The following is a 24543-nucleotide window of genomic DNA, read 5'->3' as shown; positions in this document are numbered from 1 at the left end:
GCTAAGGGTTGGGCCAAAATCTTTACTATATAACAATAAATTATCTTAACTTTCTATCTTAATTGAAGATTTTTACAAACACTAAGTGCTGATAATATCTCCTTATTTAGTAACGTGTTGATAAGGCAAATATGTTATTTTTCACCCAGAAAACACTGCCAGTGGGACATAAGGAGGATAGTAACTTATAAGCAGGATCAGAATATTTGTTGAGAAAGTTTTGTAACAGAAAAACCATGACAGAGGGAGAAGGGGAAAATAGTCTTTTAAGAGAAAATTGCAAAACAGAGTATAGTGTCATTAGAAATATTTGGGGCACCTACTGTTTTGGAGGCATTAGGCTGGGCCAAACACTAAAGTGGTGCTTTTATACTCTCTTTTAGGCAGATTCAATCACTTGCCTCTCCTCTCCTCAGGTTGGTTTATGGATCTCTACATCATGAGGTAATTGCTATTAACAGTGAAAATTTATTGAGATCCTATTATTGCCTCAACACCGTACAGCCATTTTGGAGATGCAGAAACATGGTTCTAAAGCTAGAGGTAACTCACCTGAAATATACAACTAGTAAATTACTGAGCCACCACGGTTTTCTTGGCTCCATTCATTTCTTCAGATCCTTACTTTTTAAAACTCTTCATAAGGTTTTGGTTATTCCCCATTGATTTCCAGAAGTGTAGCTATTTCTATCCAAATGATTGGATGGATTTGCACCCACACAAATGTTTCTGTATGTTTTTGTATGCTGAATAAAGCAGTTGGAGGAAGAAAATAAGTTAATACTGTAATGTTAGAAGAAAAGCAGTCTGCTGAAGTCCTTTTTTTTTTAATCAGTTATTTCTGATATATAGGATTCTGTCACTAAAAAAGGTAAATAAATGGAGAGGAAATATACCATAATTGAATAGTTCTCAACCAGCATCACCTATAAAGCATTTTAAAAATATAAATGTATCTAGAAATTCTTATCCATTGTTAGCATGAGACCTGGCTATATTCACTTTAAGAGAAAAAGTGTTATAATTGATTCTTACATTAGCCTAAGATTAGTACTAGAGTAAGGATATAGTAAAGAAAAACCATGGGTTTTGAAGCAGACAGGTTTGACTTTCTAGCCTGCCATTTATAAGCTATATGATTTTCCCTGAGTTAGTTAGCATTTTTTAATGTTTATTTATATTTGAGAGAGAGAGAGAGATGGAGACAGAGTGCGAGCAGGGAGGAGCAGAAAGAGAGAGGCAGACACAGAATCCGAAACAGGCTCCAGGCTCTGAGCTGTCAGCACAGAGCCCGACTCGAGGCTCAAACTCATGAGCTGTGAGATCATAACATGAGCTGAAGTCGGACGCTTAACTGACTGAGCCACCCAGTATTGCCCCTAAATATTTTTAATGAATCAGTTAACATTTTTAAACCTGTGAGTGTCTATCAGTAAAATATGAATGAGATCAATAACTACTTACAAACCTACTGTAAGAATGAAATAACAAAGTAAAAAAATCTAGCACAATATAAAAATACTCAATAAATGATAAATATCATGCTGATAATCAAAATGGTGATGGCTCTTACTTCTCTAATGAGAATAATTTGGGAGACATATAAACTTGTTCCATGAAGAGATGATTAACATGCTATGCAAATGCTCAGGACCATTCTTCCCAAAGCTAGTTAGAAACTCTAGGGATATGATTTGGAAAGTATGGTTAAATCTCAAAAAACTTTTCTTGAAATTAACATGCTCAAAACACTATTTCAGGTATCAAACATAAGGTTCAAAAAGGATGACACCTATAGGCTCAATGTGGAAGTATTAACGGGTGCAGATTTAAGTCCTATTTTGCTGCAAGAGGACACTGATGAGATAAATGTTTGAACCAACTTACCTCTAGTCATTCAGACCATAATCCAGCTCTAATATGTATTCTGATTTACATGTATGACTAAGCTAACATCAAACTCTGAGTCACCTTGCTTTACTGGCTATTTGTGATAGAATATTTTTAAAAAAAATTTTTTTTAACGTTCATTTATTTTTGAGACAGAGCATGAACAGGGGAGGGTCAGAGAGAGGGAGACACTGAATATGAAGCAGACTCCAGGCTCTGGGCTGTCAGCACAGAGCCCAACGCGTGGCTAGAACTCACGGACCGCGAGATCATGACATGAGCTGAAGTTGGACGCTTAACCAACTGAGCCACCCAGGCGCCCCAAGTGATAGAATATTAAGTAGGGTCCATCTGTCCAATATGACCACTTTATAGCAAAGCCCCCATTCCAACATGGTGCTCCAACCAAGATGCTCTACTATCTTTTCACACTTCTGACCATGGTAACAGAAACCCTAATGGTTATTAAATTCATTGCTCAGGGCCATGCTCCCTTGAAATTTAAAGAATCTTCTTCCATTTATGTCAGAATTAGACTCATCACAAGGAGAGTGCATCATTTTAGACATACTTCTTGTAACAACCAAAGTAACTAATTTTATCTGTATATAAACTCAATATAGTGCTTCTAAAATATACAGCTGGTTCTAAGTCATAACATCCATTTCTACAAGTTGTTTTTATCCTTTCTTACTGATAAGAGTTTATCACAATTTTTATTGGCTCAACCGACACATACACACACGCACAATGACTTTGGGTTGAAGTGCCTGCCATAGTTGTCATCACTCTAGGCAGCAAGAAGGGGATGAAGATGTATATAAAGATAAATTTTAGGGGCATGATAAGGAAGCAGCACACATGATTTTTGTTTGCATGCCATTGAACAAATACTCTGAGCTGTAAAGGAGACCAACAAGTGCATTCTCTAGTCAGATGGCTGTATGCAGAAGTTCTGTTGCTAAAGAATGGGGGAATTGATATCAGTGAGCAACAAGGAGCCTCTAGAACACATGGAATATAAGGAATGCTCGGGGAGCGCCTGGGTGGCTCAGTCAGTTAAGTGTCCAACTCTTGTTTCGACTTAGGTCAACAAGCCTCTTATCGGGCTCCATGCTGATAGTGCAGAGCCTGCTTGGGATTCTCTCTCTATCCCTGTCTCTGCCCCTCCCGTATTCTCTCTCTCTCTCTCTTTCTCTCTTTCTCTGTCAAAATCAATAAAATAAACTTCAAAAAATAAAGAATGCTTGAGATTCATTGGTAAATTGAATAAAGTCATATAAAAATATGTACACAAATATCAGTAGCATTCCCACACTAGCAGTAAATAAATAAATAGAAATAAAAAGTAATAAAATCAAGGGGCACTTGGGTGGCTCAGTCAGATGAGCTTCAGACTCTTGATTTTGGCTCAGGTCATGATCCCAAGGTCATGGGATTGAGCCCCGCATCTGGCTCCATGCTGAATGTGGAGCCTGCTTAAGATTCTTTCTCTCTCTCCCTCTGCCCCTATCCCCACTCATGCACTCTCTTTCTCTCTAAAATAAAAAAAAAATAAATTTTAAGTAGCAAAATCAAAATAACAAAAATTGAAGACCATCAAAAATGATTTATCAAAAATGTATGCAAAGGTAACAATTTAAGATCTTATTTATATTTAGCAGAAACAACATTCACTCAACATTCATTGAAATAACAATTGTAACTAACAATTATAGAGTGCCTAGAGAGGCCCTCTTCTAAGTGTTTTATGCATTTTAACTCATTGTGTCTTTACATTAGTAGTCTTTGAGGCTGCTATTATAAACATCATTATTTACAGAAAAGGAAACTGAAGCCCAGAGAAGGTAAATAATTCATGTAAGTTTATCCTGTTGAAAGTGGCAGAACCAGAACTCTACTTCATATCTCCTGCTTTTTTTTTTAATGTTTTTTATTATTTATTTTTGAGAGTGAGAGAGACAGAGCACAAGCAGAGAAGAGGCAGAGAGAGAAGGAGACACAGAATCCAAAGCAGGCTGAAGGCTCTGAGCTATCAGCACAGAGCCTGATGCAGGGCTCGAACTCCTGAACTACAATATCGTGACCTGAGCCAAAGTTGGCCACTTAACCAACTGAGCCACCCAGGAGTCTCATATCTCATGCTCTTGATCAGCACTTTGTATAATCCCCTTGGACAAGTAGCAAGCACTGTTTTGGCCCTTGAGGACATACCAGTAATCAAATCAGAAATTATCCCTACCTCAAAGAGCTTGTGTTAGAAACATATAAATTTAAAAATAATTTCAGACAGTAATAAATTCTATGAAATAAATCACATGGGGCTATGAATAGAAAATATTGCAACTCTAATCTACAATTATTTTTAAGATGTTTCTTTGTTCTCTCAGTTCTTACTTTTGTAATACTATTAATCATTGTCATTATGTCATCCAAAATTCCTATTTTGACCAGAGAATACCAAAGAGCACGTAAGAACACATTCACTTCATTGAGTAATTTCATTGTCAAGGATAATTTATCCTATATTTCTACTGACTTAAATGGCATTAGAAACAATGTGTGAAACTGAGTAGAGAACGGAAGCCTAAAAACTCAAGAAATGGAGTTACAGTTCTGACTTGCACTGGGTCCATTTGAACGGTTTTGACTTTTTTTTATTTCACTTATTTTTTTTTTATTTGAATATAGTAGACACACAATGTTGCATTAGTTTCAGGTGTACAACATAGTGATTCGATGAGTTTACACATTATGCTATGTCCACCACTTGGGTAGCTACCCTCTGTCCCCATGTATCGCTACCACAATATCATTGATTGTATCCCCTATGCTGTTTTTTATTTTTAGTTTTTTAAAATATTTTTAAGTTTATTTATTTATTTTGAGAGAGGGTGGGGAAGGGGCAGAGAGAGAGGGAGGGAGATAGAGAATCCCAAGCAGGCCCACACTGACAATGCAGAGCTCGAACTCACCAACTCACGAGATCATGACCTGAGCGGAAACCAAGGGTTGGATGCTCAACCAACTGACTCACCCAGGCATGCCCCACCCAGCCACCCCCACCCATTGCAGCTTCTTAAAAAAGAGATAGGCATGATCTACTACATCAGGGATCAGCAAAACTTTTCTGTAAAGAACCGTCTAATAAATATTTTGGGCTCTGTGGGCCAGATGGTCTGTCACAACTACTCTACCATTGTAGAGTGAAAGCAATCATGGACAATCATGTAAACAAATGAACTTGGCCATGTTCCAATAAAAATTGATGTATGGACACTGGAAATTGAATTTCTTATACTTTCTGTGTGTCACGAAGTATTATCCTTCTTTTGATTATTTTTCAACCATTCAAAAACGCACAAACCATTTTTAGCTTTCAGTCCTGACAAAAACAGGCAGCCTGAGGGCTGTAACTGAATACCTTTGCACCAGATGATCACTTAGGGCCTGTCCTGGAGGTTCACTGTCACAGGCCTTCAGCAGCTTTTCACTGCACCTGCCTGCCTCAACCTGCGCAAGAGATGAGACAAAAACCCTGAACTGAAGACTTCATATGCACTCATCCTCAAACTGAAGGGTGTAGAATGGTCACCTGGAAGTATATTCAAATTCAGATTCTTTAAAATGGAGTCTACATTTTTAACAAGCATCATAGGAGATTTTGATGCATGTGAGTTTGAGCTGCTAACAAGAACCTGGACCTAAATATAACATAAACATGGAACACAGAACCTGTAAACTGGAGATTGCAAAACAATGAGATAAGCAGCTCAGTAGAAATCAGCAGGAGCCAAACAAAGAATACCAGATATTCTGTGAAAAGTGGATACTAGGGAGTAGTTAGAAGTTAGTGTGGACAAGCAGGAAGAAAGTGGCAAGTTTAAAACCCTCTTCTATATAGAATACTTAATTGGGTGCTGTGAATAAATTCTGCCCTGACTGAGAAAAGAAGCGTGAGGGCAAGAGAGGAAAGGAGCAAACACCACAAATGGGAGCTGTAATCTGCCCGCATGGGAATTTACTTTCTCCCTGAGCCATTCTGGCATCTGCTAGCTCTGTGACTGTAGGCAATTTCCTGAATCCTCTTTGCCTCAATTAGCTCAACCCTCCTAATGAACTTATCAGGTTGTTGTGAGGTTTTAATAAGTTAATACAGGTAAAGTGCTTAAAGGCACCAAGTACCTTTCAGTAAATATTTTTAATGCTGATATTGATCTTTTTAGTCATGATACTGTCCAACTCCTTTTAAAGATGATTGAACTGAGGTCCTAAGAGATGGAGTGTGTGTCCCACAGTGGGACTGACTAGGTAAAGTTTGTTGTGGGGACAGAATAAGGTTTATCATTCATCCTCTGTAAAATTTATTTATCTTTCATCTATGAAAATAAAGTATAAAGACTATATAAGTTCTGGTCCCTTTCCATTCTGACCTCTTATGATATATACACATTTAAAAATCACATAAAAATAAAATTGGAATGTGTGCAAAAGAACCATAGCACATGATTATTACCACTAGAACCCAAGCAAATAGGTACTTTAAAAGGAGTTATTCAGAATAATGGGTTTAGTATGCTGCTTTTGCTACTTCGAAGGAAGAACTAAATGAATAAACTCTTTGTATTGCTCGGGCTTCCTTTTTTATATGCACGAATGACTAATGGGTATTGTTTCTGCTTTTACATTTTCTCAAGTACTTTTCAAGCACTTTGAAATGCTTTTCTTTCCCTCAAGACTTTTTCCCTTACCTTAACAGAGCTAAAAAGAATTGTTCCAGGATGAGGCCTATAATTTTGTCACTTCTGCCCTGATAGGGAAAAAAAGGGAGGGGCAACAAAAAACTCAAGTTTGCATTCACTGTGTTAGCTGTGCCTGGCTGAGGACATCAAATCTAATAGTGCTTGAAAGGGATTAGAGTCCATCTTCAAAAAGGTTACTTTCATTTATTATTTTTTATATGTTTATTGGCCGTCTCTCTTTTTTTAAGTGTTATTGAGGTATAATTGATATACAAAAGTTGCACATATTTAATGTATACAGTTTCATGAATTTGGACATATGTATATACACATTAATATCATCACCAGTCAGGGTACTGAATATATTCATCACCTCCAAAAATATTTATGTTCTCTTGTTGGTTTGTTTTTGTTTTTATTTTGTTGTGGTAATAATACTTAATATGAGATCTGTCCTCTCAGCTTATTTTAAAGTGCACCATGCCATGTTGTTAACTAAGGGCGTTCTGTCGTATTGGAGTCCCTAGAATTTATTCATCTTGAGTCACTGACAGTTTGTGTTCTGTTAACTAAGGGCATTCTGTTGTATGGGAGTCTCTAGAATTTATTCATCTTGATTCACTGACAGTTTGTATTCATTGAGCAACAATTCCCCCTCAACTCAACCCTCTGAATGGCTAAATCTCTTCTCTGATCTCAGAAGCTAAGCAGGGTGGGGGCCTGCTTAGTACTCAAATCAGAGAGATTAATTTTAACGTGACATTTTAAAAGATTCGAATATTTGTTGATGGAAATACAGTGTGTTTGGATTATTAAGGTGGAAATTTTATTCCAGATGTTTTTTAATGTTTATTTATTTTTGAGACAGAGAGACAGCGTGAGCAGAAGAGAGGGGGAGAGAGAGAGAGAGAGAGAGAGAGAGAGACAGAATCAGAAGTAGGCTCTAGACTCTGAGTCATCAGCATAGAGCCCAACACGGGGCTTGAACTCACAGACCACAAGATCATGACCTGAGCCACTAGGACACTTAACCGACTGAGCCATCCAGACGCCCCTGGAAATTTCATTCTAAAACATCCAAAAATTCCTGACAGCAGATGAATCACTCTTGAGTAAACAGATGACAGAAATTTGATTAGTATTAGGTAGATTTACCTTTATTAATTTAATAATCAATATTTACTCAAGGCATTTAATAGTTCTTAGTGTATATAAGGTAACTAAAGCAGAAACTTTTATTCATGTCTTAACATAGTTCATAAAAATAAACATTTCTTGAGACTTTTAAAGACAGGCTGTTACTCACAGAGCCTCCTTGCTACTCTGTAAACTAATCACGTCTAGACCCATTAGACCATGTAGTTTGCTGTGACTCTCCTCTCAGCAAGTCTTGGTCTCCTCATTTTTGCTTTTTTTTTTTTTTTTTTTTTTTTTTTTTTTAATTTGGAGGGTATGGGATAATTACTACAGTCAGTTGTCCTGCCCTCTGCTGAAGGCCATGTCAAGTTAGCATGTTTCTTTTTGTTTTGTTTTGTTTTGTTTTGTTTCGTTTTGTTTTGTTTCTTGCTTCTGGTTTTAAGTAAAGGGTCGAGTAAATGATTGTGGGAAGTATCTTGAAGGGAAGCCTCTGTTCAAAGCCAAAATATCTTTTATGATAATCAATACCTTTAGTAGTAACTCCTATTTGCTTTTTTCACTGTGAGACATGTTAAAAGGTAAACTGAAGCATATTAAAAATTCTGAGTTTCTTTAAGCAAAAATCCATTCGAATTGAGCAGCAGGGTCAAACTGGAAATGTTTGGGAACCCTCCCTGACAAGATAGCGGTAGAGACAGACTGTGTAGAGAGAGTGCCAACACAAAGAAGGATATTATTTGATTGGCTATTGTAAAGTCTAGTGGGATATTTGTGATTGGCAGTCCTTAACATTTTGATTGCTTAACCCTGTGGCATTTATAGAGTCTTATTTTGGTTTGCTTATATAGGGTGCCATGGCATTAAAGCCACCTCAGTCTAATGGCCCCTTTGTTTAATTAATTTAACAGTTTATTTTTAAAATAAGATTCTACTGTCTTCGGGGTTGGGGGACAAGTTATTAGCAACTGGCATCATCCTGGGTGATGGATATTGCAATGTATTTTTTCTTGAAATTTAATAAAATTTAAGTCAGACGCTTAAACAACTGACCCACCCCAGGTGCTCCTTATTTATATTTTAAATGGTGGCTTGCTTTCTTGCAGTGGTAAGTATATTTTGTTCAGAATGTGTTTTCCTGTTAGTGACACTTTTGGAAAACTCTTTAGGACTTTGTTTTTGCTTTTTGTTCTCTTGACTAATTATTATACTTTACCACAAAGCAGCTTCCTTGGTCGTTTTTATTACTATTCTTCGATTTTATGACACTCTAAGCTGCTAACCTGCTATAACACCAGTCCTGTACCTTAACAATGTTCACTAATCCTGTCCATTTTAAATTGTTTTGCATTTTCTGTAGTCATGTATATGCCCCTAATGAAAATACCAGCATTTGACTTTATTATAATTTTAAAGATTAGAGAAATATTTGAATAATGGAAATAAATTAAAGAGTAACCAAGTATCAAAAATGAAATGACTGAAATATCAATTAGATGAACAGAATAGACAGTTTGGTAAAGAGTTGTAATTCATATTAGAACTAGGTATTAGTAACTATATTAAATATATAGCTATTGAAATTACTGTTGTTGATTATAATTAAATTGAAAATGAACACCATAAGCATTCTATGCAAAAACAAATCTATCCAAGCAAACATTTGAAATACTGTTGTTATCTATTTTATTGTCTATCTATCTATCTATTCCATTGTCTTAAACGTAAAACTAAAAATAAGAGTTTAGGGGCACCTGTATGGCTCAGTCAGTCAAGCATCCAACTCTTCGGCTCAGGTCATGATCTCATGGTTCATGAGTTCAAGCCCCGCTTTGGGCTCTATGCTAACAGAGTAGAGTCTGCTTGGGATTCTGTTTCCCTCTCTCTCTGCCCCTCCCCCACTTGCTCTTTCTCTCTCTCTCTCTCTCTCTCTCTTTCAAAAATAAATAAAAATAAACTTTAAAAAAATGTTTTGCATGCCAGTTATTGTTTTAAAATGGGCCTTAAAATTTTTAAGTTGTTAAAAGGATTTTTTTCACCATTAAAAAGTATATAAGGAATCCTTACGTTTTTAGGTATAAGCAAAATCATTTCATATGTAAAATTTGGAAATAGCCAAAGTTCATGTACTGTTCATGTACTGTATTTTCCATCAAAAAATCACCAGAAACTTACTTGTGACTTGCATTTAAATTTGAGCACCCAGTTAATTCATCTAATGGGGATTGGAAAGGCTGGTTAGCCAAAGAGGAGCAGGTTAAACATAAAGGTACATAGTGTGTTCTAATTTATTCAATAAATATTTGTTGACAGAATAGAGGTAACAGATGGTAAAAATTCTAAACAACCACGAAGTGAATCTTTTTTTACCTCCAAGCTATTTGATTTTTCACTAGGATATATGGATTCATTTATTAAACCATTGTTTAAATATTTTCTGAACCTGAAAAAGGCAGAATCTCACAGTGCAAACGTCTGATTCTTATCTCAAAACAATTTGATCATTCATCGAATCTGCTCAGTTTCACAAGTTTTCAGGTTATCCATGCTCACTGAAAAAGAGTGAAAATGAATATTACATGTGAGCTGACCAAAATGCATTAGACTACATGAAGGTGTTTTACTCTGGTTTTAATATGCTTCAGTGGTGCTTACAGATCAGTGGCCAAGAGCCAAAGCTAGAAAGTGAAATAGCTATTGGCTTGTTTGAATAAATATCTAAATCTTTATAGTTTCCCAATTAACACAAACCCATATAAAAACACAAATCCAAACTATTGTGACTAGAGAGTTGCTTAAGTGTAAATTGTAAATCTCTAGTGTTCTACTAGTTGCCTTTTTTTTTTCTTTTTTTGCTTTTTCATGTTGCAACGTCAGTGGAATCTAAGCATGGAGTTCAGCTAAATTAGAATAAGTATATGTGTAGAAGCAAATTATGTGTTAGTGTAGTGAGACTTCTGTAAGTCTCACTCTTGGAATTGTTAATTGAGTTTGGGGTAAAAATAGATGAAAAGAATCTTTGTTAATTAGACATGGGCACTGTCTGGAAGTTGTTGTTAAGTAGGTAAAGGCAAGTATGAATTCACAAATATCAGAATGAAGATCCTTGGAGAATTAGCATGAGGCATAGACATGATTTATTTTAAAAAGTAGTTGGGCAATTTTCAAAGTAAATTGAAAGGCTTGAGCCACATAAGAGTTATAAATAAAAATGTAAGCAGCATGATTTTTATCCTAGGAGTAATTGAAGATATTTTCTAACCGTATCTAAATTGTTTTGCCAAATCAGGACAGGTAAATTCCCTTGCTATCAGACCATAGAACTGTAGTCCTGACCTAGATAAGTGTTTGGATTGTGTATGCAGTGACTCACTTCAGTAATTTTCAAAAGTCATTATAGCATAATGCTTGAACAAGTTTTGAAACTATCAAACCTGGATTGGAAAACTGTCTGTGTCACATCTTTTTCTGTACAATTTCAAGTATATTATTTATTCCCTCTGTGCTAGTTTCCTCATTTGTAAAATAAAAATAATAATACCCAATTTATAAGACTGTTGGGAGGATGAAAAGAAATAATGCATGTCAATTATTTTTCATGTATGTGGCATGTAATAGATATTGAGCATATACAAGTATTATTATTGCTAGCAGTTCTTAATTAGAAATTTAATTTCTAAATTTCTTTTTATTTCTCCTCCTTCCTTATGTAACTTCATGGAATGTCCTATACACTAATATTTTCAAAAAATGAAGAAGAGTAAAACCAAGTGAAAATTTAATTTAATTTACGTTGCTTTTCTTTTTTATTTTAAGAATTCTTTTGGCAGAAATGAATTTCTAGATACCCTTGGAATTCCATTTTTCCATCTAATGTCGATCTGTTGTAAATCTAAAACATTTAAACATAGCATGTACTTCAGTACACCTGAATAGTATTACTTAGGCTGCAGTATACTTGTAAATATTTTAAGACACAATGAGACAGAAAGTCTGGCTGACTTTCATGAAGCTGCCCTCCCATGATCCCATTCCCATCCTCCTTTATAGCCTATGCCTTCCATCCTGTCCGCCTCCTAATACTAGAGCTGTGAATATCCCACAAGGCTATGCCACTACTTCTCATTCTTCTATTTTTTTCTCAGTGAGTTCTTCCATTCTCATGACTCCTTTCTAACCTTGAATCATGTGGTGTGAACATTGGGGAGATTTTAGGTTCACATAGTCTTCCACACAGATGACTAATTTTCTTCTTCATGTATAAATTTTCAAGAAATTTTCCATCCAATTTTTCCAACTCTCTATAGGTCTTTTCCAGTCATATCATCTACTTTCATTCAACAACCTGTAGTGTTTCTAGAGTGTCTCCTACTTGTCCATCAGTGCCCTAAGAGCTGGGAATAAATAATCAGATATAGTTTCTGGTCTCAAGGCACTCGGTGTCAAAAGGGGCATTCAGAAAACCAACAGCTAATTGTGATAAAGAATAATAATTTGTATGACATGAGTTATTGGAGAATGCTAAAGAATTACATAACTTAAATCCCTGGCAGGAGGATGGTTCCAGAACCTGTCCCAGAGTGGGTGACATATAAGTGAAGACCTAAAAGGTGACTCAGAAGCAGTCGAGAAGGAAGAAGCATGTGTAGGGGAAAACCCCAATCCACCTCCTGTGTTTCTCCTTTGCTCTCACATGACTACCACACTCACAACACTTCTAACATCAGATGTATGCATGCATGGATGTGGTAGGGAGTGTTCTTCCACCAAGCATTCACTGAAACCCCATCTATGTGTTCTACAATTTAGCTTAATTCTGACACTCCCTGAAAATGGTGTCACAAGTTAAAGGCTCAGTCCCACATGACTATTCCCTCCCTATTTCAGATGCCAGTTATGAGTAAAGTTGTCACCTGTGTTCCTGACTGATTGGCTATAATCAGAGATTCCCATAACCCCTCTTTGGGTTCTATTAATTTGCTGGCGCAGCTCAAAGAACTCAGGAAAACAGTTTCATTTACCATTATTAAAGGATACAGATGAACAGCCAGATGAAGAGGTACGTAAGGCAAGGCCTTGGAGGGTCCCCAGCCCGGGAGTTTCAGTCCCTGTGGAGTGGGAGTGTGTCACCCCTCCAGCACATGGATGTGTTTACTAACCTGGAAGCTCCCTGAGCCCCATACTTGGGATTTTTATGGAAGCTTCTTCACATAGGCATGATCAGTCATTAACTCCATTTCCAGGCCCTCTCCCCTCTCTGGATAATTGGGGGTAGAGTTAAAAATTCCAAGTTTCTAATCATGGCTTCACCTTCTGATGACCAGTCCCCATCTAGGAGCCCATCCAAAGTCCCATCATTAGATCAAAAGATGATCCAAGCGTTCTTCTCACTTAGGAATTTGCAAGGGTTTTAGGAGCTCTGTGCCAGAAACGGGGCAGAGATGTGTATATATTTTCTGTTATCTCACAAAGGGCAACTCACTTGAATATAAAAACTTGCAGTCAAGATGGCATTTTGTATGTGACTACAAGTCTTCAATGAACTAGAGCATAAAGTATGAATAAGAAGATGAAGTGGTGAGTGGAGTTTCCATTATCGTCACTACACAATGAATGATTAGTATACATCATATTTGACTAAGTACTTTACTAAAAGGTAGGTGTTATTGTCCCTCATTTTTCAGCAGAGGAACATGAACTTGAGGTTAAGTACCTTGTACAAAGTCATACAACCAGTAATATCTAGAAGGACCAAGACTCAACCTGGTTTTTAAAAAAAATATTTAATGAATGCTATGCTTCTGGAAATTGTCTCCCAAATACACTATTTGTTACCAATTACTTGTTTCTACTTTCAAGAAATCTCAAACTTGGAAAGAAAGGATGGTATAGATGAAAAGTTGATGCAAAGAAGCAAATTTATATAATGTGCTTAGCACAATTTTTGTACATCGTAAGAGCTCAATGAAGGACTTTTGTTGTTGTTTTCTCACTGCTTCTTTCTTTTTTCCCTTCCTTTATTAGAATGTAATCTCCTGGAGAGAAGGACTTTTATCTGCATTTTCCCCCGTGGCATCTGATACTTAGAACAGGAATCAATGAAAGTTTGTTGAAAAAATGGATTAAGACGTTTTAAACACTAGAGAAGTCCCCAAGTTTGAGAATACAGAAATATTAAATAGACTGTTATTTTCTCCCAAATCACATTTCTCCCAAGAATCCATGTTTCTGTGTATTTTCTGACACCTTAAGTATCCAAGTTCTCAACTTTTACTTGTGTTTTAACTTTCTTTTAAAGAGGACATTTACATCATTTGAAGAACTCACTGAAACTTTGCATAAGTCTCAAGCTTTTGTTTTTAATAATGATTTACATTTCCCACACCCTCTGACTACAAAGTTCTTCTCCCAGATATCCACATTGATTCTTCCCTCTTATCTTCAGGTCTCTTTGTAGAAATTACCTAATTCCTAATTAAAATGAATAAATTCCTCCAGGCCATTAAGGAAAACAATTGTTCAAAGGAAAGGGGATAAGAATGGGTCTGTGGGAAGACATAGTGGGATCCCAGAGATAGCCTGGTAGAAAAAAAGGAATGGAGAGCTGGGGTATTTTCCACATGAGAACACAGGACACCAGTAGTCCACTCTATGGGGTCAGAGCTTGTCAGAGATTGAGAAGAGCCAAAAGCAGCTGACAGAGGCAAAGGCAAGAACAAAACTTGGAAGATTGGCTTGGAAATACCATAGTTTGGGAATGCCTAGAAACAATGGGTCAGGCTCTCAGAAGCTAGATGAGCAATCTGGAAATGCAAATAAGGGTCAAGGCGAAGCAATAATAATACCGGGGCGCCTGGATGCCTCAGTCAGTGAAGCGTCTGACTTCAGCTCAGGTCATGATCTCGCCGTATGTGAGTTTGAGCCCCATGTCCAGCTCTGTGCTGACAGCTTGGAGCCTGCTTCAGATTATGTGCCTCTCTCACTCTGCCCCTCTCCCCCGCTCATGCGTGCACGCGTGCACTGTCTCTCTCTCTCTCTCTCTCTCTCTCTCTCTCTCTCTCTCTCTCTTAAAATAAACATTTAAAAGAATAACAATAAGCCATACAGCAAGAAGCACAGAAATAGCAGAGTGTTTGTTGAGGTACTTTAACTTTTTTTTTAGTTTGCTGTCATTCTTTTATCTTTATCCACATAATATTTTCCACAGGAATACTGAACAACCTATAATACTGGGAACACAAACAGCTTGTGTTCTTCTATCCACATGGACAGTTTTGGACATGGACAAAATGGACAGTTTTCTCCCATTGTCTCCCTGGGAAATTCTTAGCCACTCTTCAAAATCTCCACTTAGACATTCCATGCTCTTTGTTGCCTTCCACGTCCCCTGTTACACTTGCAAAGGCACTTTTAGTGGTAAGTGACAGAAAAGCAAGTTTGAGCAAAAAAGAGAAATTTGGAGCTCATATTAAAGAAATGCCAAGGATAGAGATGATTTGAGAATGGCTAGAATTAGGAACAGAAGTGATTCATTAGGGCTCTGTCTTTTTCATTTGCTTTTCTTCATAAGGCAGAACTGATGGTAAACAGCCATCCTGATTGTATCCTGTCAGCTTATCTCCCACAGTAGAAAAAGAATCTTCCCCGCCCCCATATCTCTGCCAGAAACATCTGAAGCAATATTCTGATTGCCCTGGCTTGGATCATGTACGCATGATTTGCCCTGAGCTCTGGCCCCCTAATTGATAGTCTTTCTAGGATTAGAATAGGGAAGGATAATTCCCCAGTGAAAATGTAGGATGCTGTTAACAAAAGGAATATCAAAGTGATGCTGGGCGTTTAAAAACAAATGTCAACGAACAGTTGACAAACCATGGTTGCTAAGTTAAAATTATTGTGGACAGTTCCTCTTAACCAGAATTCCGTTGGCCTTCAATGGATTGATACCCTGAAGATGTATGTGAATCTCTCCAGGGAGGAGTCCGTACCTTAATGATATACAAAGGATTCCAGGGTTGGAAGGTAACAGTACTTGGAAAGAAAAAGCTTTCTCCCCATCCTCACCCACTACTAATTAACCCTGACTTAAGAGAGTGCAAATGCAAAGCCATCTGAGACCATGTGACAGAGTAGACAAGGAGTTAACTTTAATTTGATTCCTACTTAGTTCTCATCACACTCTGCTTATCCCAGTTTAATCACTTGTTAAGCGTGGATCATGAAAACTGTTTGCAGATTAAAATAGTTTTTAGCACAGTCCTTGGCCCATGCTGAGTTTCCAGTACTTTCCTGCAGTAATGTAACACGGGGTAAGCCCCAGAGACTACCCAGAAGTTATTCCTCCTGCCTGCCATGCCATTCCAGTTGTAGTAGGTCATGCTGTTTAGCAATGAGGGATCCAGGTCTGCTTTGGTATCCTAGACCAGTCACTGCCCCCTCCCTGTTACAGCGTTTTCTGTCAGTTGAGAGGCCAGAGAATGTTTGGGAGCCATCAGCTTCTTTTCATTATGCTTGTGCTTGCAAGCTAGTTCTGAAGCCATCTTCTGCCTTTGTTTCTCAAGCCAGCTGGGAGAATTTCCTACAGAGGCCTGTGTTGGAACCCTTGTAATTTCTAGGTGACCATCTCTGCCCCTTGAGCACATTAAAGAGGGGGCCATCCCCCAAAGTTGCATTCACAGGAGGAAACCTCTCACTTTTTCCAGTGTGAAAGAAAGAAATCAACATTATTAACACCTACAATTAAATCAGATGCTGAAGCTTTGCTTTCATAACTACTCAGGATAATTTGTTATTGGGCAAAAATAGAACAGAATAAAATTTAACAGTGATAAAGAATACAGAGTATTCTGCATCTATTGTTCTGTTTCAAAAACATGATTTGGGGTCTTGATTAAAGCAACAGAAGTGTGCAGTTTGCATGTTAGTGGTTGAAATTGATGTCTTTCTTGGAACTGTCATGCGTATACTTTGCAAAACACTTAGTTTGTCATATTTTTAATGTAGCTGCACAATTGTATTTGCAAAGAGTGTTTTCAATATGAATTTGGTATTTTGACTTTTTTTATTATTATAAAGGCATTAATTCACTGAGTCATTCAGTAAACCTTTGTATAGCACCTACTTTATTTTAGGCAGTAGGACATATTTAAAATTTATCTGAATTACTAAACAAATAGAAATTCCTCTGTAAACAGGGTTAAATTTGGTTTGAATGTTTTTTAAAAAGGTCTCTCTTCACTTCTAAGTAACTAATGGAAGAAAATGCAGAACATTTTTAAATCTATTATTACCTTTGTCAAATACTTGGTTTTTTTTTTTAATTTTTTTAATCTTTTATTTTTGAGAGGAAGTGAGAGAGATAGTCAGACAGACAGAGAGAGACAGAGTGCAAGCAGGGGAGGGACAGAAAGAGAGGGAGACACAGAATCTGAAGCAGGCTCCAGGCTCTGAGCTGTCAGCATAGATCCTGGGGCAGGGCTTGAACTCATGAACTGTGAGTTCATGACCTGAGCTGAAGTCAGATGATTAACTGACAGAGCCACGCAGGCATCCCACAACATATTTAAGTCATGGATGTTATGTTAGTAGAATGTTCGTGTACAATGTTTGAATTTTTAAAAATTCAGAATAAAATTCCATTATGTATTGGTGGTAATATAATATTCTTGTATTCAAGAGACAAGATGTTAAGAATGTAATATAAAAATGATATACCAGGGACTATTTTATATGTGTTCCTTTGATGTAATTCATTTCTATGTTAACTAACATCAGAGAAATGTCTCTGTAGGTTTCCACACACTCTAAATCTTTATCTTTTGTTATTTCTGAATGAATTAGGTTTACACTCTTTGTTTATCCCTATCCATTCATTATTTAAATCAACACATTTTTATTGAATAAAATAAACCTTGCACATAATAATATGATGTGTTACTTCATATGAAAATGTTGTTTTCAATAAGGTATTTCTTTGAAAATTATTTTCCCTTGAGATATTAGGACTTCTGCTTGCTAAATAAATAAGCAAAGTGATTAAATTAAGAAATAGAAAGTAGATTTTAATCAATGAAATACACACAAAAATAAACAGGGACATCGTAACAAGTAATTAATGGCAAAGCATGTTTTCTCTGAGGGAATGATATTTCAGTTGAATTTTGAAATCTGGGATTGTGTCAACTGTGGTCTGAGTTGGGGAAGAATGTTTCAGGCATGAAGATTAAGTTCCTAAATTCTGGGTGAAAAAGAGCCCAGTGTATCTGAGAGACAGAAATGAGGCCATTGTGACTGAAGGGATTATATACGATATTATTGGCTTTGTTAAAAAGTTTCAGTTGGGAAAACGTTGAGGTTCTTTAGAAAGCAAGGAGGGACACAATGTAACTTAAGTTTAAAAGATGCATCTGGCCCTTTTGTGGATGATTGTAGATAGGCAAGAATGGGAACAAGGGAGCTAATTGTTTGGTGATTGCACTTCTCCAAGAAGAGCATTTACAGAGTTGTTCTTCATTATTTGTGATATGCCCTTACAAAAAGATATGTTGTGTGCTCAAATGCTGCAGGTCGTACACAAGATACCCGATCTCACAAACACATCATTGTGCATCTGGGCATTGAAGCAGTGGCAGCGATCATGGCAAAAAACCAACCTCTTGATGTTTTATGTTTACTTGCTAATTCCTGATCTGTGTGACATATTATTGGTCTCATAATTTAAACATAAATTGTATGTGATTGACTATTTATTGTGCATTAAATACTATGGGCATTGACTTCCCCAAGAGGCACTAATTCCATATCTGAGTTGATAGTATAATAAAATTTGCCATGACATAAGTAAGTTATGGTAACAACATAAAATACCTTAAAAATATATATAAATAGCAACTTTATTTTAAAACATCATTTAAAATGCTAGAATGCTATTTTTTTCCTCTGTTTATTACTATGATTACTTAAACCAGAACTGAGAATCTTTCATAGTTTAAAATATATGTCTGAATATTAAGCTGAAACTTTTCAAGAATTTTGCCTTCTGAGAATTATTTTGCAAACTAACTATATTTGAACTAGCAGTGCTAAGATAATCGCCATTAAAATACTGATAATGAGACCAATTTAATTCTAAGTATTCATGATGGTGCCACAAAATTATGTCCAGTTTATATATTTGTTTATTTTAAAATTACAGATGTGCTACCTCTTAGGGTAAAAGAATGTGCTCATACCTAGCCTTCAGCCTGCATGTTTTCATTTATCTTTCTTTTATACTTTAAAAATTCAGTATGAATTTTGTCACATTTCATAGATTAATTTTAAAAGTACTTTTTGAATGAATAACACACAGATCATGGCATTGATTTAGACACATTTCCAACTAGATAGATACATTTGCAACTAGAAAATATTTTCTCCAATAAATTTCATATTCCTGTAAGTATGATAAATATTCAAAATGCTAATTTAAATCTTAAAAAGATTTTTAAGTAATAATATGAGTAAAATCTAATGTTTATTTTCTGATTATTTGCTTATATTCATTAGCTCTAAACCACATTTGGATAAATTCAGTTTTTCTATACTTTATACTATATTTTAGATTTTTAAGGGATAGTGCTTTTATTTTGCAGATTGTTGCCTTGCGTGAACAAAATGTTCATATACAAAGAAAAATGGCATCAAGTGAGGGGTCCACAGAATCAGAACACCTTGAAGGGATGGAACCTGGTCAGAAAGTCCATGAAAAGGTATGACACTTATGACATGGCCCTATATGAAAATGTTCACTTGCTATATATCTTTTGACAGAAATATGAAATCCATGTGATAAACATTCTTTATTATTTTTTGATTTGTTGGTCATACGTCCATGATTTCTCTTTTCACTTATTGCTTTTAATTTGATTTGCTTAAAAATAATATATGTGTGTATGCATAGATACGCATAGATTTGAATTTCTCATTACTTGCTGTTAACTTGATCCTCTGAAATAGAATTAAATTATGCATCAAATTGAACATATATAATTAAATAAATATATTTGTATAGTTAGATACATCAATAATTTACATCTAAGACTTTTTAAAGTACAATAACAATAATTTTGATTTACAAGTGGTATTATGTATAGTTGGTGACTAATCTGTGGCTTATCACAGCAAAAATTTTTTGGTAATCTCCTATATGATTTAGTATTTTTTGTGTATTTAAGAAGGTCCTAACAGTACTCCTGTTAAAGAAAAGTTATATAGAAGAATCTGAAGTCTTGGGACTTTTACTGTTGTTTAGAAGGGAATGATTTTCCTTTTGGTGGGGCTTAGACCCAGGCTAAGAAAACCTAGCGGTCTCTTTGGACCTTTTGTGGGCTCAGCCATCTTTTCCAGCACAAAAGAAGGTCAGTTGCTGGTAGGTAGGGATCAGATAAGATTATATAGGCATTTGCATATCCAATGACAATAGACAGTCTGCTAAATATTTGCCTTTACAAGTTATTTCTTCAATGGTTAAGCTCTTTAATCATCAAGACTACATGAATTAAGTAGCTAAATTGGTGTCATTGTGAATGTTGAGGGGTTTTAAAACAGAGATTAAGAAGCAAGTGACTGGACCACAAAACAATAGCACCAGACTTCTTACCAGAAAGGAAATTGAACACTTGCTTCGTTACCAGTTGAAACAAATGGAGGGGCTTCTTATGTCTCCTCCTCCAAGTGTAAAAGCAAAGGAAGCCAAGTAATCCAGACTAATTTCCTGAGACTGCCATCAATTCTGGTGGCTGAGAAGCAAATAGCTCTTAATTTAAGGCTTCACTATTTTAGCCTTTATCCATGTATTTTATAGAAATCTCAAGTTGAGTTTTAAAAATAAACTAAAACCTGAAAGCTAGATTTCATGAGCTGTATTTCAAATTTGAAGAAAATTATTTCTCTTCCCTTCAGATAAATGAGCTGACATTAATTCAGTAAACAAACCACTGAGCTCTTCAGAATAAAATGTTTGCACACAAAACTCAGTTTGGGAAACTAATGTAATTTTCTATTATTGTCTCATTTTAATTATGTCATCAGTTATACAGTACTATACCTTTTCCCAGAGAATTCTAAAGTATACTTGTTTGGGTATAAAAATGGACTTTGTGGTCATGCAGTCTTTTCATAGAAATCTACAAAATACTGTGTTTTTAACAGTGTTGTATTAATACTAATCCAGACTATAAAGAAGTATGTCTTTGAAAGGCATAAAGAACCTGAGATTTTGTCTATTCTCTAACAAACCATTTGATATATAAAACATTATTCTAGTACTTTTGGGGGAGGGGCGAGTACTCACACATATTTTTTTCAAATGTTGTTTTTTTAAACATACAACCCCTAAATATCCAGACATAATAGAATGCAAGACAATTCATGTCAGATTAACTTTCAGAAACTGATTACAAGATTAGGATGAGGACCTATGTATAATAGATGTTTGAAAGTTTATTTATTTATTTTGAGAGAGACAGAAAAAGTGTGAGCTGGGGAGGGACAAAGAGAGAGAGAATCCCAAGCAGGCTCCTCCCAAGCCCGACATGGGGTTTGAACCCATGAAACCGCAAGATCATGACTTGAGCTGAAATCAAGGATTGGATGCTCAACCAACTGTATAATAGAGCCACCAAAGAACCCCTGTATAATAGATGTTTGTCTCTCTTGGACTCCACAGATAAGGTGCATACATGGAGGATTCTGAGTAGTTTGTGATGTAAATAAAGTACTTGTCTCTAACTTGCCTTCCAGTTCTTGGAGAAGGCATTTCAGCCACTATGGAAGGGAAATTCTGTGCCATTGCTAACTTACTCACTCTTCCTTACGGATGTAACTAAAGATTTTTAAACATGGTAATTATTAGTATTCTTTTTTTTTCAATTTCCCATAATTGCAGGAAGAGTGATTTCCAAATGCTTTGAAATGATGATATACTAGTATTGTTTAAAATATCATGCCCCTATCCTCTTCCAATGTAAACCTAAAATATATATCATGCATATATATATGTGTGTGTGTGTGTGTGTGTGTGTGTGTCTAATTTAAAAATAAGTAACTTGTTTCAATTCATATTTCTCCTGAGATGATACAAGAAAGTATTTTGAGGTTTTTTCTTTTTTATTGAAATATGATTGATATACAATATTATATTAATTTCAGGTGTATAACACAGTAATTTGATATTTATATACCTTACAAAATGATCACCATGATAAATCTAGTGACATCTGTCTCCACACAAAGTTTTTACAATATTATTAACTACATTCCCTATGTTGTACATAACATCCCCATGTCTTGTTTATTTTACAACTGGAAGACTGTATGTCTTAATTTTCTTCATCTATTTCATCTATTTCCCAACCCCTTCACCCCTGGCAACCATCAGTTTTACATTTATTCATTCATTTATATCACATTTCTTTGCCCACCATTTTTTTCCAGTTTTATTGAGATATAATGGACATATAACATTGTGTAAGTTTAAGGTATACAAGATGATGATTTAGCATATGTATATATTGTGAAATAATTACCACAATAAGGTTAATTAACATATACATTACCTCACATAGTTACCTGTGTGTGTCTGTGTGTGTGTGTGTGTGTGTGTGTGTGTGTGCGTGTGTGCTAAGAGCATTTTAGAATTACTCTCAGCAACTTTTATGTGTTTAATACAATATTGCTGATAATAGTCACCATGCTTTGTTAGATTCCCCACAATATTCTAACTGCTGACATTTATAGGTAAAATATTAAATGATATCCTAATCATTAGTTATCATCCTTATATAAATACTCCTAACTTCAGTAAACATTATAAAGCATCTTTCCTTTATTATCCTCTATAACGTGATTATTTAAAGCTTATCAATAGCATTGAATAACAAGTGTTATAAGATTGTAATTTAAATCCTACCACTTAATTTTTTGTTGGGAATTGTTTAAAAAAGTATATTCAAACAAAAAATATTATTTTGGGTAGTATCTATGCGATTATCAGTATAGCATGACTGTAGTATTAGTGTATAAATTACGAAATGGTTGTTGGGGAGAAATACACAAAACTATTGTTAGATACTACGGAGCTGTCAAAAAGTGACTTGTAAATCCTAGTCACAAGGATTACCCCTTGTTTAGGGTAGTAAATTAGCCAACAGATGTTTTATGTCAGTGGTTTGAGAACTCTGTTGACAAAATAGTTGATAAAAATAGTCTCATAAAAGCACAGTCTGTAACAGGCCTTATTACTCACAGAAAAGCTGTGTAATTATTGTCAACATTTTAAAAACAAAAAATTAAAAGAAAGAAATAAGCTTAACTGGAATTAGTTTAAATGTCTCTGTGGGACATAAATTTAATCAGTTCTAGAAGAACATACTCACAGGGTAATAAAAATGTTCAGAATACTAAGTTTTACCTCATTAATAATAAGTTCAGAACTGGGCTCAGTAACTTTACTCCTGTTGCTTTCTAGAAGGGAATGAATTTGTGAAATTTTTGCAGTAAACACACTGCTCTTGTAAAGGAGTTAACAATGCTCCTGACATATATATTCTGAAATTCCAATTATTTTTTGCAGCTGCAAAATTTGCTAAGTGATATGGATAACCAGACTGTTAGACACTGGTAGAGGTTCAGAAGACATAGTCTCTGGTACTAAATTTGCTGCGAAACTAGAGAGAAAAATAAGCATGCCCAAATTACTGTTGCAAAACATGATAAATGAGTGTGTCAAAAATGATCTTAGAGTTTGAAGGAAAATAAATTAATTGTGATGGGAGGTGGTAGAGAGGCAGCATGGAGTAGTGATTTGTTTGTTGTCAGTACACCTGGATTCAAATTCCATATCTGCCAATTATTAGCTGTGTGACCTTACACTTTTACCTCCCTGAGCATCACTTACCAGTAAATAGTCATACCCAGCTTACAGCTTTGTTGTAAAGAGTAGAGACACTGACTATGAATAACAAAACTCTTGGCACATTGATTACAAGCAATAAATGGTGTGGTTATATTATTTGTTAATCCTGTGTTTTCATTCATTTTTCAATAAATATTTAGTGACAACTTTATTGATAGTGCTAGGATATAGGTCCTGGTCTAGGTGGTTGGACCGTGGTAACGAACAAGGCAGATGAAGGCACAGGCACTAAACAAGTTGTATATCAGAGGGACTGATGTGCTGAAGGGGCAGGTACAAAGTGGGTGGGGAGATGTTAAATAGACATGGCACTGGAGGATTTTTTTTAGAAGGTGAGGTTTGAACTGAAACCTGAAAGAGGACAGGGATTCAACCATATGGAGAACTCTATGCCATTAGAGTTTTTGAGGCAAAGGAAATCCTAAGGGCAAATGCACCAAGGGTGGGAAAGAGCTTCTTTGGCACATTCTTGGGAAGGAAGGATGACAGGGTGACTGAAGCCTAGGGGTCAGGGGAGAGAGCAGCAGGAGACAGGACTGAGCAGTGAACAGGGCCAGATCATGTAAGTTCTCCTAGGCTGTGGCAAGGAGCCCAAGTTTATTCTCAGAGCAATGGGAAGATATAGAAGTGTTTTAACTTAGAAGCATCTTGATTAGGTACCTTTTTAAAAAATCGTTTGCACTACAATTTTATATCCATTTGTCATTTTCTCACACATCAGACTTCTGAAGTAGATAGAGATGTTCCTTTTCTTAATTTTACTGATAATGAAATTGAGGCTTACTTAGAAAGATTAAATGACTTATTTGTCCAGAGGAGGGC

At 35.8% G+C, this 24543-nt stretch overlaps 1 protein-coding gene across 24 annotated transcripts in view; it reads left to right on the top strand.

The window, feature by feature from the left end:
- PPFIA2 (PTPRF interacting protein alpha 2) overlaps positions 1-24543 on the top strand; it is a 478195-nt gene that overhangs the window by 309043 nt on the left and 144609 nt on the right. For all 24 annotated transcript variants that reach the window (XM_019835282.3, XM_019835280.3, XM_019835277.3 and 21 more), the window contains one exon: positions 19400-19516. In XM_019835282.3, coding sequence (XP_019690841.1) covers positions 19400-19516 — 117 coding nt within the window. The remainder of the gene's footprint in view (positions 1-19399; positions 19517-24543) is intronic.

This window comes from Felis catus, chromosome B4 (assembly GCF_018350175.1).
Source record: "Felis catus isolate Fca126 chromosome B4, F.catus_Fca126_mat1.0, whole genome shotgun sequence".
Classification (NCBI taxonomy): Eukaryota; Metazoa; Chordata; class Mammalia; order Carnivora; family Felidae; genus Felis; species Felis catus.
The sequence above is the reverse complement of the archived record's forward strand: the minus strand, read 5'-3'. Positions and strand labels throughout refer to the sequence as shown.